A 17,588-nucleotide genomic window follows, 5' to 3' on the forward strand; every position below is an offset into this window, starting at 1 on the left:
TGATCGGACCCTCGCACCTATGGCCACCGCCCCCGAGTGTAACCATGTGAGGAACCAGAGCGGCCTCCCCACGTACAAGGGGACAAGGCAAAACTGGAGATGGGTGATGAGGTGTAAAAAGAACCTTGCAGAGCGTAGAATGCCAAAAAATAAGGCTTTTTATTATAAAAAGCACAAAGACATACAGGGGAAGGCAAAAACAATAGTCTTCAAAAATGGCACATGGGGCATAGCCTTGCAACAAGCTATCCCAAATCAGCAGAGCCTCTTCCGGTATGCAGCTGCTGTTTATAAACCCTGGCAGGGAGGAGAGGTTGATTGGACACAGGTGGGCTCCAATTGGCAGAACCAGGCACACCTGTGTGCTGCTCCCCCGCAGACCACGCCCAATCCTCCACTCTGCCACACACATTAAAAAAAAGTCAGGTGAGAAGGGGAGGGGTTGCTCACTTTCTCACACTTCCCTCCCCCTCTGGAGTCTCGCCAACCCCGTTGCGAGACAGGAAAACGGCCATTTCCTCCGGTTGCCGGCCGCTTCCTCCCAGTTGCCGAGGACACTTCCTTCCGGTATCCGAAGACGCTTCCTCCCGGTATCCGAGGACGCTTCCTCCCGGTATCCGAGGACGCTTCCTCCCGGTATCCGAGGACGCTTCCTCCCGGTATCCGAGGACGCTTCCTCCCGGTATCCGAGGACGCATCCTGCCGGTTACAGACCTCCTCCTGGTCACCGGGTCTCCCAGACTCCTGCTGGTCACCGGGTCTCCCAGACTCCTGCTGGTCACCGGGTCTCCCAGACTCCTGCTGGTCACCGGGTCTCCCAGACTCCTGCTGGTCACCGGGTCTCCCAGACTCCGCCAAACCCACGGCGTCGCTTCCCACCTCTTCTCTCCAGTTTTCAGGTGGCGCCAAAGATCCCACCACTGCCACCAAATGTGAGGAACCAGAGCGGCCTCCCCACGTACAAGGGGACAAGGCAAAACTGGAGATGGGTGATGAGGTGTAAAAAGAACCTTGCAGAGCGTAGAATGCCAAAAAAAAAGGCTTTTTATTATAAAAAGCACAAAGACATACAGGGGAAGGCAAAAACAATAGTCTTCAAAAATGGCACATGGGGCATAGCCTTGCAACAAGCTATCCCAAATCAGCAGAGCCTCTTCCGGTATGCAGCTGCTGTTTATAAACCCTGGCAGGGAGGAGAGGTTGATTGGACACAGGTGGGCTCCAATTGGCAGAACCAGGCACACCTGTGTGCTGCTCCCCCGCAGACCACGCCCAATCCTCCACTCTGCCACACACATTAAAAAAAAGTCAGGTGAGAAGGGGAGGGGTTGCTCACTTTCTCACAAACCACCTTCCTACACTATTCTGTAAAGTCCTGTCCATCTGTATTGCATGAAGTTGGTTATATACCAACACCATGACAGCCATGCCCTTCAATGTACACACATAAATAACTTCCTACAATATCTGACATTCCTCTAATCCTTTTGAGGGTAAAACAACCAACCGTTACAATATGCAATATACAGTATGCAATACTCAGAGGTCATCTGAGTATTGCAGATGACCTGCAGATGACAGGACTCCGACTTGTACGGGAAGTCTGAGGTGTGTAGAGAAATGGTACAGTCCCCTGTGGCGCTCCTGTGCTGCTGACCACTTGGTCAGCCAGACAACCATTCATGTCTTGTTCAGAATTGCCATGGCAACTCATAAAAATACAGCAGCAGTGCCAGCACTGCCACATACAAGGCAAGAGTTATTTTCCATGACAATGCATCGTCAAGGTGTGACTCCTATCACCTCTTTAGTCCAGACGGCAGAAGAAAATCCCTTCACTGTCAGCCATGCCCCCACTATATTTCTGTTTGTTAACTTCATCCAATTACTTTAATATTTGAAAAATATTTGTAATTATAAACCCATTTGTAAATCCATGTTTAATTGTATGTTGCGCTGATCTTCATAAACTTTTAATTACCTGTGTGTTTGTTTATTGCACTAAATCTCAGCTCCTAAAAACCTGGGGCCTCATGTACTAAGAGTGTACTAAGAGAGCACAAAAAACGTGCGTACGCCACTTTCAACGCTCACGGTCGGATGTACAAAGAATGACGTGAACGTAGAAAGCTGCGGTCCTTCACTCACACACCAAGGCTGTTGTACGCACTTTTCTGAGGTTTTGTCCGTTGGCGACACTCACTGGTGATGCAGTGAAGTGCAGAATATGAGGAAACATGACGTCAACAATAAATTCACGACCACGTGAAGGACATGACAGTCGGCCGCTCGGTGGCGCAGTGGGTTAAGCAGTGGGCCATATGCTGAGGCTACAGTCCTCCTCCTGCAGTCGCGGGTTCGAATCCAGCCCGCGCACCTTTGCTGCACGTCTTCCCCGTTCTCTCTCTCTACCCCTTTCCAGTCTGCATCTCCAATAAAGGGCCACTAGAGCCCAAAAAAACCTTTATAAAAAAAAAAAAAAAAAAAAAAAGTCCCCACATCACCAGATAAATTACACAAGAGTGGAGCTGCAACAATCTCACAATCAACCACATGATCTGAACAAACAACTAAAGGAGCTCAACGATGGAACCTGCAAATCCCGATGGAGCTTTGGCTCCGTTAGAGGAACCTGCTGATGGCAGGATCAGGAGCGAGTCCTCAGGCACCACACCGATCTGCTGGTCCAGGACTAAGACTGGACCATCAGCTGGTTCAGGTACCTACCTGGACCAGCTGCTCCGGTTCAGACCAACATGATGCTTCAGCTGGAGCTGCAGGTCGGACATCTGTCTGTCGTCATGACGACCGTATGGGAGGACTACTGATAAAAGCCAGATCCTAAACATCCCATAACTGTGTCTGGACAGAAATACATTAAAATTAATTTTGAAGCAAAAACCGCGTTGTGCCAAAAAGTGATTGCCTGCCAGAATCTGATTTCTTCTGATTTGTGGCCGCGGGAGCGCGCACAGCAGCCCGCTGAACGAGAGCGCTAAACCGTCAGATTTCAGATTATGAAACTCAAGAATGAGATCAAGTCATATTTAGGCAGAAACAACCTTTCATTAACTGTATTTGGCCTTCAATCACTTTTTGGCACGAGCTGTCTCTCCTCCTGCGGATGCAACACTCCGAGTTACAGCAATTTTGCTCTTTATTTCTCACGTTTGCACCTCGATAATCCCGTCGGCACAAATTGTCTTTATTTCTGCAGCGGAGGAATCAGATCGTAATGCTTCATGTTTTAAATATAAATGTATTTTGTTCACATTGTTATACTTATGAGAGGGGTGATCGTGGACATCCATAATGTGTAAGACTATTTAAAAGTGTACATTGGTCTTAATCCGTTAGTATAGCTATAATATGCATGACAATAAACAACGAGGAGCCGTTTTTCATCCACCAAAAATTCTGGTGTCGGTTCTTAAAATACAAACAAGAAAAGCAGAGTGTAATGATGCACTAACGCTGCCCATAAACATTAACAAACCCGTACGATCATAATAAAACCACAACTCTTCACCGAACGCAACGCAAAGCAAAGAACACCATAATTTAGGTGTCAAACTGAATCCCAGAAGGGCCGGTGTCCTGCATGTTTTAGATGTTTCCCTGCTTTAACACACCTGATTCTAATTAATCATCATCACCAACTTGTCATCAAAGTCTGGATAGTTCTGTTGATGACACAGTCACTTGTATCATGGTGCAATGAAGCAGAGAAACATCTAAAACCTGCAGGGACACCGGCCCTTGAGGACTGGAGTCCGACACCCCTAAATGCCCCAAAATGAATTATTTATTCCAGCTCAGAGCATTTTCTTGTTAGGATGAGCGGTTTTTAATGGATAATTATCTTCATATCATATTCAAACATATATTTGAGGGAGGAGACAAGGCGGAGTGTTGTGCTCCCGCATGTGCGCTCAAATCCACGCTGATTGGGATGTACAGAGAAACCTGCGTGGATTTGGGCGTACGCACAGCTTTGTACATATGAATTTTTGCGGTCTTGTTAATTCCACACACGGATTCACGTTGAAATCCACGCACTCTTAGTACATGAGGCCCCAGGACTGTGATGTTTACTTAGCTTAAAGTGGGTTACATAATATTTGCTTTCATTGGCTCATTAAAAGTAAAATGCTAAAATAAAAAGACACAAAAAGTATTAACACTTTCTTCCAGTTTTGAGCAAGTTGTTATACAAATTTAACACCATGATCTTACACACTTTTCCAGTACAGAGTACAGAGTAACCAACAGGTTTTGTATCCTATTGCAACTCATTTTTTTAAAGAAATTGAAATAAAAAAAAAAAAGGAATAGTTACTGATCTTTATATGTTTTGGGTTTGTGATTACTGAATTACTGTTGACAGCTTCCTGGGTGGAGGACATAAGACTGGATGTGTGTATGTTGAGACCTGTCTCTGCTCTTCTCGTGGGAAAGCAGGAAGTTGCTCGGGAGGGAGAAGCAACTGTAGTTAGCAGCTTCCCAGAAGGTGTCGCTTCTTCTGGATGTGTGTGCGATCAGTCAGGATGTGGTTAAGCCTTAAATGCTGCCCCTACCTAGTGAAAAGTCAGTCAATCTTGTACTCTGATCAGCGCTTGTAATGAATCCTTGCAAGTAAAAATTTGAAATGAGATTTCAGCGACTCTGTCCACTTATTTAATCTGTTTTTTAAATAAAATGTTGATTCCACAATTTCTTAAACCCCTTAAATAATCACACAATGCAAGCTGCCAATTTTAGCAGAGTGCTGTTACATTGACTGTAATTAAATCTAAACTTATAATAGTTCAAAAATGTTCATCATGTCTTAAGTGTTTGTAAGTTGTTTGTTCTTTTGTTTAGACATACGGTAGAACTGTGTAACATGCTTTCCCATGTCTGGGACACCCCACTACAGGAAAAATAGCACAGCGGGGTTCACGGAGTGCTTGGGTGTGAGCCGAGGGGCCGGCTACCACATGCCACCACGGTGTGGTTGGCCTGGTTGTCCTGGCAGACCTGACGGCTTTGGTGGGATGCCCACATGCTCTCAGTGAGACGCTTCTGAAGAAGGTGACAGCTGATCACCAAAACCGTCAAGGTAACATCTTCTATTTACCCTATGTCTGAACAATAGAACAAACAACTTTAGTTAAATCTAACCCATTTGTAATTATTTCTCTTCCTGTATGCTCCTTATGAGCCTTTCAATTATTTCTTATTCTAACATTACCCTTAAATATGAGCCAGGTTATCTCACACCTTAATGAGGAAACGCAAAAAACACAGTGTAGTTTTTATTTATTTATCATTCTTTTCTTGTTTTTTTTTTGTCTCATTATCTAGGGCAGGGGTCACCAATCCTGGTCCTCGAGGGCCGGTGTCCTGCATGTTTTAGAGTTTTCTCTGCTTTAACACACCTGATTCTAATTAATCATCGTCATCAGCTTGTCATTATAATTTATATATATATATATATATATATATATATATATATATATATATATATATATATATATATATATATATATAATTTTTATAATATTTATAATTAGAGTTTTCCTATGTTTGTACATTTAATTTTCTGTTTACAGTAGATGACGGGAGTGGAACTCTGTACAAGCCCTCTGGGCTTCGTTCCCTCCTTGCACTATTTTTTAAATTGTGCTAAATAAATAAATACAAATACATTGAGGTCTAAGCAATTCTCTTAATGACACAGTCACTTTTATCACGGTGCAATGAAGCAGCGAAACATGTAAAACATGCAGGACACCGGCCCTCGAGGACCAGGATTGGTGACCCCAGGGGCCTGTACTACGAAGCGGGATTTGGGGTTAGCGAGGTAACTTCAGGTTTAACCCTGGGTTTTCAGGACTACGACGGTGGTTCACTTCTTACCGGGGTACATCGCCATGGTAACTTATGCTGAACCGCTAACCTGCTCCGGAGCAGGTTATGTTCGAGATACAGATCGCCGGGTGTAAAAGCACCGCCCACTGACCAATCAGCTCTCTTGGAAAATGGCATGCCCTTTTGAAGAGAATCCAGTGGAGCTTGGTGCGCGGATCGTGAGAGGATCCCTCCGAAGAGAACGCATATTCAGGGACCACCAAAACCCCTTTGCTTTCCCTGATGAGTACTGAACGATCCAAAAAAAAAGGAAAAAAAGAAAAAAGAGGTGGAGGAGAAAATAAAAAATAAATCAATCAATGAATAAATAAAACAAATCATCACCCAAAATCCGATGTACAGTCAATCCAAAACTAATACCAATTAAATAAATAAATCAAGAAGAAATGAAAAAGAAGATGCATTTGTAAGGGGATAGCAAAAAAGGGATTTTCAATTTCGTCCCTCGAACATTCTGAGAAGTCACTTTAAAATACTAAATACCCCCCTCCTGAAAAAATAAAAAATTAAATAAAATAAATAAAAAAACCCAATTCTTTGGTACAGCATCAGCACAAGTTATCGGTCAACAACAATAGTTATAGAACCAATATATACAGGACTGTCTCAGAAAATTAGAATATTGTGATTTTCTGTAATGCAAACACAAAAACAAAAATATGTCATACATTCTGGATTCATTACAAATCAACTGAAATATTGCAAGCCTTTTATTATTTTAATATTGCTGATCATGGTTTACAGTTTAAGATTAAGATTCCCAGAATATTCAAATATATGTTTATATCCCTATGAATTTACGCATTTATACAGTCAGCGATCTTTTGCCAGCTGTCTTTCCTGCATTTTGCAGCTGCAACTGTGTTGCTTTTTGCCTGTATTCTATGCCTATACTCATCATATTTCCGTAAAATTATTGTTTGCTCTTCGCTACTGAAATAAGCGGCTCTGACAGCGGACTTCTCCATGCTTGCGATTGGTCATGCGCTGAAAACACCGTCCCTTCTATGTGCACGCGCTCATATCCAGATTGGAGAAACCTGGGTTGATATACCGAGTTGATAACCACCGTCGTGTGACCGCTTAGCGTGATTGCAATTGTCCGGGTTAGTGAATCTGGATAAGGAAAAGATATCCTGGATATGTTGAACTTGCTTCGTAGTACAGGCCCCTGATCTAGGGTTTCTGTTGGGTTTTGGGTTTACTTAACATCCTATTTTATTTTGAAGATCTGTTTACTTGTGTGGTGCTACTTGTTAAACTTTCATAGTCACAATCTTCCCTGATTGTTTGCACCTGTGTCACTTTTGCCCAGTTTGTGTATTGCATTGTTATCCCATTTCTCTTTGGCGCTCAGTTTGTCTGTCTTCCTGACTGTGGGGTTTTTCCAGTCTGTGGGCTCGGTGGCCCTGAGTTTTTTTAGTTTGTCTTCTGGTGGTGTACGGTTTGTTTTTTGTTTGGATTCGTGCCTACTAGAGATTTGTGTAAACATGAAAGGACTTTTCTGCACTCCTGACCATTCACAATTTCCTGCATTTAGGTCCTCACTTCACAACTAGTGATGGGCAAATAACGCCCCATGAACCACTGAGGCTTTCCAGCTGTTCCCCCCATGTACTCCAGCTTCCTCCCACAGTCCAAAAACATGCATAGTAGGTTAATTGATGTTTCCAAATTGCCCGTAGGTGTGAGTGTGAGTATGCATAGTTTTTTGTCTCTATATCTGGCCCTGCGATGGACTGGCGACCTGTCCAGGTTGAACCCCTGCCTCTCACCTAAAATTAGCTGGGATAGGATCCAGCAGACCCCCGTGACCCTGCAAAGGATAAAGCGGGTATAGATGATGAAGGTTTTTTTTAAACCTTGAATAAAAGCAATACAACCTTTTAGCATTTTTATTTATTTTTATTCAAAAACATTTTTTTTTTACCAAAAACCTGGGTTTCTTTTTGTTCTGCCTGGTCCCTCCTCCGTCCTGTCAGGATTTTGGGTTTAGTTAGTTCCTGTTTTACTTTGAAAGTCCATCTGTACTTTGATTTGACCTGTTTTACTTCCCTTACCCGATCTTGCCTGGTCATTTGCAGCTGTTTCTCATCGACTCCAATGAGTTTGTCAGTATATTGTCTTTTCTTTCCCTTCCTCCCTGCTGGTCCATCTGCTTTATTCTTTCTTTCATCTCATCTGTTTACCAACTTCCTGTTTGTAACATTTGAGAAGTTAACTTCTCAAATGTTACAAGTAAATTTCCCTGTCAACTATTTATTTTTATTTTTTTGCACTGAAGCATTATTTAGTCAGCACATGAAAAAAGAAAAAAAGTAAAAGCACTGAAATGGTTTGCCATTAAAGCTCATTATCCACTCATGAAAGTTGCTTGTATTCTTCAAGCGTTGACCCAGTGTGGATTTGACATTGGTCAGAGGTAAAGAAACAACACTACAAGCGCGTGCTATAAAGCTGAACGTGCTGAAGGTTAAATGTTGTGGCTCTCTCTGTAGGATAATGCATGTTCTCCAAAACTTTTTCATCATTAAATTGTAAATCAAAATATCCAGAACTGGGAAATTCTCTGTGTTTTTTCCATACATCATCATTTTCTTGCTTGTCCTCATTCTCCTCACATTTTCCTTTTACTCCTCTCTCAGGTTTGACTCTTATGCTCTCCAGTGATGGTCTGAGGCCTAGAAGAAAGAAAGACATGATTCGATGTTCAGCAATAGATGAACAAAAGAATGAAGGAGGCAACAGAAAGAACAGAAAAAAACATTTACCTCTGCATCGTTTGCACCACAGGGTCACCCTGGTGATGAGGTTATCCAGAGGCTGCAAAGAGGTCATCCAAATGGGAAGAAAACCCCAGTTCTGTAGCCTTGATGGCAAACAATCCGGCCTGCGTGCTTGGAGGAGGTTTATTGTTGCGACAGATATAATCACTATGATGACTGGTACGCCAACCCCAGTCATCACCTTCCAGCCAGCCATGGAGAGAGCAAACACCAGAGATGGGAAGATGAGAAAGCACAGGAGGAGGTACAGGACAGCAAACCAGCGGTACCTGGGTAAGCGTGGGCTATATTTATTTATCACACCCTTTTTATTCATTGTGATAATTAGTATTTCCCTTGAAATTGTGTGTAGAAATGATATTATTTATTTGTTTTTGATAGTAAAAAAAAACAATAGAAACTATTGGTCACCATACCTGGAAGTGCGCTTCCCGAGTGCACAAGCCATACGTATGGGGAAACGCATGACTGGTATAGGATACCACAACAGGATACCAAGGAAGTTAAAGAAAAAATGACATAAAGCAACCTGAAATAAATGATGATGTGAGGTTAAAACATGTCGTCAGAACAAATGAGACCCAAGGAAAAATAGGTGTCATCATGGACCATAAATTAAATTGGAAGATGCATATTAATCATGTCAAATCTAAATTAGCTAAATCAATAGCCATATTATACAAGGTAAAAGCTATGTTGAACCAGCGTGCTTTATATATTTTGTATTGTACTATGTTTATTCCCTACATTACATACTGTTTAGAAATATGGGGGAGTGCATATTTTACCCATACTAAACCGATCTTTATTCTTCAAAAAAGAGCGGTAAGGATTATCACAAAATCAAATTATAGAGAACCTTCAAATGAATTATTTATTAAATTAAGGGCATTTAAATTCATGGATTTAGTGGAATACAAAATAGCATTGATAATGTACAAAGTGTTCAACAGATTGTTACCTAGTAAAATTGTAAGCATGTTTAAAATAAGAGTAAGTAGATATGAGCTTCGAGGGAAACATGATTGAAAAACCAAAGTCTAGGACTAAAATTAAAGATCAATGTATTACTGTAAGGGGTGTAAATATATGGAATGCACTTGATGAAAAATTGAAGATGTGCCAGTTGATTCATGCATTCAAACATTTGTTTAAGTTTAATGTGTTTGAAAAATATGAGGGATCCAGTAGATGATACTATTACGGAATTATGTTCGGGATTGTGTAAACAATATGATTTATTTTTTTGTATGTTTTGTATGTTTGATCTGGATAAGTTGATCATGTGAGAAGGGTAGGCGTAAATAAGCAATAGCTTCAGCCTATTCCTTTTCGGTTAGGTCTCTCTTTTTTTTTAAGTGAACTAATGCTTTCAGTTGGTGTTTATATTAAGAATGACCTGACCGAAATAAATATATTTTCATTCATTCATTTTCATTCAGAGAAAGCTGTTTTAAACAGGGACAACGGTTAAACACTGAGAAAAGGCAGAACTTGTATGATCCATCAATGATTTATCGTCTAGTTGTCCGTGTCTGCATACCTGTGTAGATGCTGCGAGTCTATCTCCAGGACTGGCCAGGGCTGCCAGTAGAGCTGTAGTAGTGGTCCCAAGGTTGGACCCCAGGGTTAAAGGATAGACTCGTTCAATACTGATCACACCGATACCTGTTGGGCAAGGGCATCATAATTATTAATCTCATAAATAATCAAAGATTTACACTGTACCTATTTATTTGCTCTAGTCTAAATCTAATCATCAATCTTAGAGGGATGTATTATCTGGAAATGCTCTTCCAGTTGGAAAACACTCAGGATAACTTTAAGTCTTGTCAGGAGGAATCTCCCAGAATGCCCCCCTCCCATGTCCACGATATGATGAAGACATTGTAAAACATTAATAAAAGTAAGGCTGTGTTACTAGTCAGGATGTTATAAGCGAAAGCTCAGAACAGTACATTTTTAAAAGAACTGAACAAGTGTGAGTTAAAGGCTTGTTAAGACGGAGCCTCTTCTCTCTAAAATAGAACGTGGTATTACGACCAAACCACAAAACCTCTGGAACGATGTCCGTTGGAGATATGAGACCAAAGTGGATCTGTTTGTTCTCAATTTGTAGTGTCAGTTGCTGCCTGGCATTCATTGACCTGACCCTTAACTCTCATCTTGTTATAGTGTCAGGTGTTGGACTGTTTGGGTTTGACCGTTAAAGCTCGCTCACTTGTGCCTGGTTTCCGAAACTTGTGTTTTTAATATGAGACACCCTGAAATCCATTTATTGGTTTGATTATCCCTGAAATCTTCAAACGTTTGCAAATGTACGCTTGTTTTTCTGCTCTGGATTTTACCTCGACTATGTGAAAAGGCTGCACTTTGTGAACAGAAGTTAAATAAATGCACAGCCGTTTCCTTGCTTGACAACCTGCTCTCAACCCCTCCTCTAATCCTGGTGTTCATCTGAAGTTGAAATTAGTTTGTTTTTTTTCAACTGAGTAAAGACTGAATTAATTTTCTTATGTGTGTAAAACCTTATTATTGAAGGATGTACTCTCATTGACGTACTGTGTTCAACTAAACGTATTTTATAAACAGATTCTTTGCCAAAACATTTGACCTTTTACACTTATGCTGTACCTTTCCAAACAAAACTGCTCCATGTGACTGAAAGTAATAATGAAGTTAGCGACAAAAAGAAAGGACAGCGTCGCTGCAGTTTTCATTAGTCCAATGTTGAGATTGTATATAAATGACTGATAACAAATGAGGTAAGTGGAACAGTCAACAGAGGTGTATATTTTTGAGTATTACCTACGAGCGGAGTGATGGCAGATGTAAAGACAGAGCTGCTCTGAACCAAGAAGGTCATGCCTGCACCCACTAACAGAGCCATATACCCTGCGAGCCAAGTGAATGGGGAGGGGAAATCTGGAGAACAAGACGACAAAGAACTCCGTATTGTAGACATGATTGTCGTTGTATGTGTCTGTGTTTGTTGTTCACATTGGATTTTAAGAACTTTAAAAGTTAATGAATTGGGCTCAGAACTGCGTAATTGAAACTCTGAGGCTTTAGTCACATTACCTGTGTTAATGATTTTGTGAATTGCAGTTGCCACTTGGCCCCTCAGCAGCGAGTTTAACAGTTTAACCAGCAGGATCAAGCAGCTGCACAGGACCAGCAGGGAACAAGTCAAGAGGATCACACCTATAGCCACGTCTGACAATGAGCAGTCCACAAACAGATGTCCACCTGAGAAGAAGGCCATGTAATGACAAGAACACCGTGAGAAATATGACATTTTTCTACCAAAATGTAAAAAAAAAAAAAAAAAAGAGAGAATGCTTAGTTGTTTTCTCTATGGAAACGTGACTAACATTCAAACTGATATGGAGTCATATGGGGTTTCTGTGAAGTGAGTATATATTTTGATTATATTTCGCCCTTTTCCTGTCTGTCCATCATCCCTTTATGCTCATGTATCCCAGTTCACAGTTTGGCTTTGATTTTCTTCCAGTCATTGGTTTTATTTTGGTTCTGGTCTTCCTGCCTCTGCTATTGTTTCAATAAAAGACTTTGTGACACTTCTCATTCTCCTGCATCTGGATCCTTTGCACTCTTCATCCCCTGACAACAGAGTAATTATCTAATATTATTATGCACACATTAAAAAAAAGAGAGGAGTTAAAGATGTTTTCCGACCTTCAAAATCCAGAAACATTGATAAGCTAACAGGATGACGTACATTTGTATCTGTGTTCTGACGGGTTGCATGACCCACAGGATGTTTCATTGTCCTGTTAATGACAAACAGATAGAAGACAAATACAAAAAGATGACTGAATAATGCATTTGTCAAAATCTACACCGAGTACCATTGTAATTATGAGTGGCTCATATGTAATGATGGAAAATGTTTACTGGTAATATAATCTACATCACACCCTTTTTTTAACATCAATTTGTGTAGTATGAGTGTATAAAATATCTTCTCCTGGCAAAACATTGGGTATGAGTACCTTAAAAGTAGCGGTTTGACACCATTGTTTAACCAGACTCTTATTCCTGGCGCTCTGGTCTCCTGTGGCGATGGCTGTAATGACGGAGCGATCCAGCTACACAGAGACAGTCTTGTAAAAACATCTTACTGTGATGGTGTAACAGTTACTGCTATGAGTGCGCTGCAGTTTAAGTACAACGAGAGTCGGTGCATAATAGTTCAACCTTTTTTTCTTCTTTGGTTTTTCAAATAAATTAGTAGGACGTGATGTATATTTGTGTTCAGTGGGTTAATTTGCCTGTGGAGGTCTAAAGAAGTGGAACGAGGATCTTGTTTTTTTTTTATACCTGTATAGGTCTTGGCTTTCTTATGAGGTATAAAATGTTGTGAGCAATCTTTGTTGCATCAAAGGTTTATCTAAGGGACACTTTGCTTTTGATTTCAAACTTTCAAACTTCCCTTCAGGTTGATTGTTCACTCTTTGAATTTTTTTCAATCTTGTGTCCAAGTCTCTTAACTGCAGTTGGTTTCAGTTACTGTTTTGTAAAATGACTATACATAATCTGATTAAAATGCAGAGGTGTCAAGTAACGAAGTACAAATACTTCGTTACCTTACTTAAGTAGAAATTTTGGTTATCTATACTTCACTGGAGTAATTATTTTTCAGACGACTTTTGACTTTTACTCCTTACATTTTCACGCAATTATCCGTACTTTTTACTCCTTACATTTTAAAAACAGCCTTGTTACTCTATTTCATTTCGGCCTTTAAAAAAAACTATCCAGTTTAATTGCTCCATCCTGATAGAGTGAATTTGGTTGTGGTTGTTTCAGATGTTCTTGTCCAGTTTTGTTCTTACATCCGTTCCCTCAGATTCCTGCAACTAAACTTGGATGTACATTCCAATAAAGGTTAGGATAAATGATAACATGCCTCTGAAGTTTGACTTTTTGCACCATTACAATACTTATAGGCAACTAGTCATCATATCTTCTGCTCTCTGAAACACATGTTAATGCTCAATAGTACACATATATGCTTCTTTAATATATTTGCATTATACTAAGATGCATTCATTTTCAATGGCTTTTGTCCTTAATGGCTTTTTTCCCCCTTACATTACTTTTACTTTCATACTTTAAGTAGTTTTGAAACCGGTACTTTTATACTTTTACTTGAGTAAAAAACTTGAGTTGATACTTCAACTTCTACAGGAGTATTTTTAAACTCTAGTATCTATACTTCTACCTGAGTAATGAATGTGAATAATTTTGACACCTCTGTTAAAATGTAACATTGTGATGTAGAAAGAGTAGGCCAAATGTCCTTAATAGGTAATGTTTTCAGTGCAGAAATCCCATTTTGTGGTCATGAAGGATTTAGTGTTTGTGCATTATTTTTATTAATGCCCTTTGCTCTGTAGTTTAAGAGATTTGCCAGGCTCAGTACCTGGATTATCAGTTTAGTCAGTGGTTCAGTGAGGACTTTCAGAAGTTCTGGTGCATCTTCTCCGCTACTGAGCTGCAGCGTGTTGACCAGAGCTTGTGAGACTCGTCTCAACAACCCAGTCAACGCTTCCAGAGGCAGAAGTACCAAGACAGACAACCAGTTAAAGCAGTCATGCACCGTCGCTCCAGCAAACGCCCTGGGAAACCGTCATTTCAGATTTAATTCTATTTTGATATACAAGATAGACACAGATATAAATAAATACACAATACATAGGAGTTGTACCTTTCAAACTCCTCTCTCTCTGCAGCCTGCATTAGGGCCACGATGGTGTTGGTAACCGATGTTCCAATATTGGAGCCCATAATGATGGGAATGGCGGACCTCACATCCAGCACTGTCCAGAATGCCACAATCAGACAAAATATTTCTGGTATAAACTGATTTTAATCTGGTACACAAGGAATACGTGGGAGTCTCTTAACCAGATCCTTTGCAATAACGTGTAAACTTACAACCAGAGGACACGAGGCTGACTATGATGGAGGTCGAGGTGGAAGAGCTCTGAACTAACACCGTCACCAGTATCCCCACCACCAGGCCGGCCACAGGGTTTGACAGAATAGCGTTTTCCTGGAAAATATCCCCAGCTACCCTTCCTGGAAGAAGACAGTTGTTGAGAATCAAGTTTTTAACAAGTAACTAAAACAAACCCTTAGGCGCGTACCTCCAGCTAGTTGGAAGGCAGAGCTCAAAATATCAAGGGAGCACACAAAGATGTAGAGAAGAAGAAGGAGGAGGGCGATTTTGAAGGAAGTACATGCCACCCTTTTCACCCGCTGTGCTCTTGACGAAGTTTCCATCGTGGTCCTTAAGGGTATCAATTCGTGGTAAATGTGTGCGAGCTGAATAAGTGCTGTGACTCAGTCTAACAAAGAGGAGACGTTTCTTATTAATTGACCTTTGAATAAAGTATGACATCCAGAGAGACACATAAGTACAAAAAACTTTAACTTACCTTGAGTTTGGTGAGCTGATGGCTTTAGAGAGTCGAGAAAAAAGGGTTTTTGCCAATGAAAGAAAAGGACAAGACAGAATGAGACACAGAAAGATGAGAAAGGTAGAAGAAAAGAGAAAGGGAGGTGCTAACTTTTGGTGTTGATTAACAATATCAGTAAAGCATGGATGACTGTAATGGAGAGCTAAGTAGCACTTGCTCTTTTTTCTATTTCTATGTGTCTTTCAGTTACTGTGTGGTCCATATTGTTCCAACGGCTCAGTTTGTTTTCCCTTTAGAAATGGAATTAGGAAGCTGGAAAATTGAAATAAGAAACAAAAACTGCTGTATATAATAAAAAAAAGACTTTCATTGCAGATGACAATAAAATCTTGTGTAGTTCAGTGATTGAATAACTATGTGAACAATAATCTTTTTTTTTACATCCTGAAGTAAATCAGTTCCTTTGTGCTGAGCATTTTGTACCCGTACCATCCAAGTCTCTAAGTAAACACTTTAATTATACCAAAAACAGGAAAAACCTGCATGACTGATTATTCAAGAAATAAAGGTTGCATAGAAGCGTATTTTCACACGCTTCTAACAGACCTTATTAAGAACTATTCATTACATTCATGGATTTGCAGTTATGCATCATAATAAAATATCCTGCACTAAAGACACTGGATGTGTTAAGAAAGACAGGCTAGACAATTTTAACTCTGTCCTCCCCTTCTTACATTTATCCTTACCACTATGGGTAACACGACAGCCTTAACCACAACTGCAGCATGCCTGCAAACTGAAATGACCAACCAAGACTCTGGTGTTTCACAGTGCATCAGACCAAAGTGAAGTGGAGATGCTGAAGAGAAACTGGAAGCACTGGAAACAGAATCCAACATATTAGAAGTTTATGAACATGGACGGAAGTATCCGCCCTTAAACATTACATCTTGAATCTCCATGAGCTCGTTGTAGAAACTCACGGAAACTTATTTCTGTCTATACTAAATCAACCAGAATCAGAATCAGAATAAAACTTTATTGCCAAGTCAGACATAGTCAGACGAGAGAACTTGACACCGGTTAACACCGCTGGCACCATTTGTTCCTACGGACGCCATTTCTTGGAGGAAGGATGACACTGGGATGGAGGAGGGAAAAAAAGGCATCTTCACACTGTTATGTTATGAATCTTTATTTCGGCTTGTACACACTTTTTTGCAAAACAAGATGAAAAGGTGTAGGCTGAAGCCGTAGCTTATAGTGCCTACCCTTTTTTTCTTATGATCAGCATAAATATGAGACATTGACTTTACTCCGTGGAAACAAACAATACATAAAGAAGACAAAAATAAGTAAGACAAAATATAAAATTGACGTTTCACATTCTAGAATGTTTTTGATAGTATACTTTATAATTATAGTGTTTTATATTCATTTACAGTATTTTCTTTAAACATTTCCTTAAACTTGAAGATAGAACTACACATTTTTTAGGTTGTTATTACAACTATTCCAAATTTCTCTAGCCTTAATTGATGTACATCTCTTTTTAATACTAGTTTCTGCTGGGCTTTAAAGGAAAATATAACAGTTTTCTGCTCTACTATATCATGGAATTTTAAAGTATTATATTTAATAAAAAGATTAGTTGTTGGTTTATAATAGTCAGATCTATTAATTATCCTTAATCTTCATCTTCACACTGTGTATTAAATACACAGTGTCAAGGTGCAAAAAACAACTCGGCACAGAAAACAACACACAGCAAAACAACATCATAAAGAAAACTTGCATGGGTATGGGGGGTGGGCAAGTGGGGGGGGGGTCCCGGCACAGTTCATCCAAGTGAGGGCCGTGGCTTCGTGGCTCCAACCTGGAGACTGTGTTGGGGGGCTGATAAGAGGGGAGCTGGAGCCGGGGAAAGCGTTGAAAATGAGGGAGGTGTGGTTATCAGCAAGTGTGTGTGCGTGTGTGTGTGTGTGTGTGTGTGAGCGGTAAGTCTGTGAACTTTGCCCCAGAGCTACTCCTCAGCCATTGTCCTTGATGTTATCGAACGGCTCAGTACAGTTCTGATACAGGTCCACAGATCTCCTGGGGGAAGGGGAGGGCTAGTGGGGGCAGAGCATCTTGTTTTCATTCCTTCAGGGAGATTGTGACTGGATCGGCCTGCCAAGCCGCCCTTTCAAGGTCAGATTATAGAATCAACAACCTGCGATTCTGTTCAAGAATCGCATCCAGCTTGCAGTTTTAGTCCCCCAATGTCAGGATGTATTGACAATGAATGCACGGTGCACAGCATCATTGATTATCTCAGCTTAGAAGAGGTTGAGAGGATATGGAAAATAAAAATAGAAAAAAAATTACAAAGAAAAACAAACAAAAGTGCAGCATTTCTCACATTTGCTTTGAATTCTGTTTATTTGCAAATAGTATG

General features: G+C 40.5%; 1 protein-coding gene across 1 annotated transcript; it reads right to left on the reverse strand.

Moving 5' to 3' along the window:
- Positions 1–4,938: 4,938 nt before the first annotated feature.
- On the reverse strand, positions 4,939–15,011 carry LOC133459370 (sodium-dependent phosphate transport protein 2A-like). Its single transcript, XM_061739263.1, has 13 exons — positions 14,876–15,011; positions 14,664–14,807; positions 14,434–14,545; positions 14,149–14,344; positions 12,716–12,811; positions 12,442–12,493; positions 11,781–11,948; positions 11,508–11,624; positions 10,243–10,367; positions 9,116–9,228; positions 8,685–8,968; positions 8,500–8,594; positions 4,939–5,064 (listed from the first exon to the last, which is right to left on the reverse strand). The coding sequence occupies exons 1-13, from the start codon at positions 15,009–15,011 to the stop codon at positions 4,939–4,941; spliced, it is 1,764 nt and encodes a 587-aa protein (XP_061595247.1).
- Between the last annotated feature and the right edge of the window lie 2,577 nt (positions 15,012–17,588).

The sequence above is a fragment of the Cololabis saira genome, chromosome 14, assembly GCF_033807715.1.
Source record: "Cololabis saira isolate AMF1-May2022 chromosome 14, fColSai1.1, whole genome shotgun sequence".
NCBI lineage: Eukaryota > Metazoa > Chordata > Actinopteri > Beloniformes > Belonidae > Cololabis > Cololabis saira.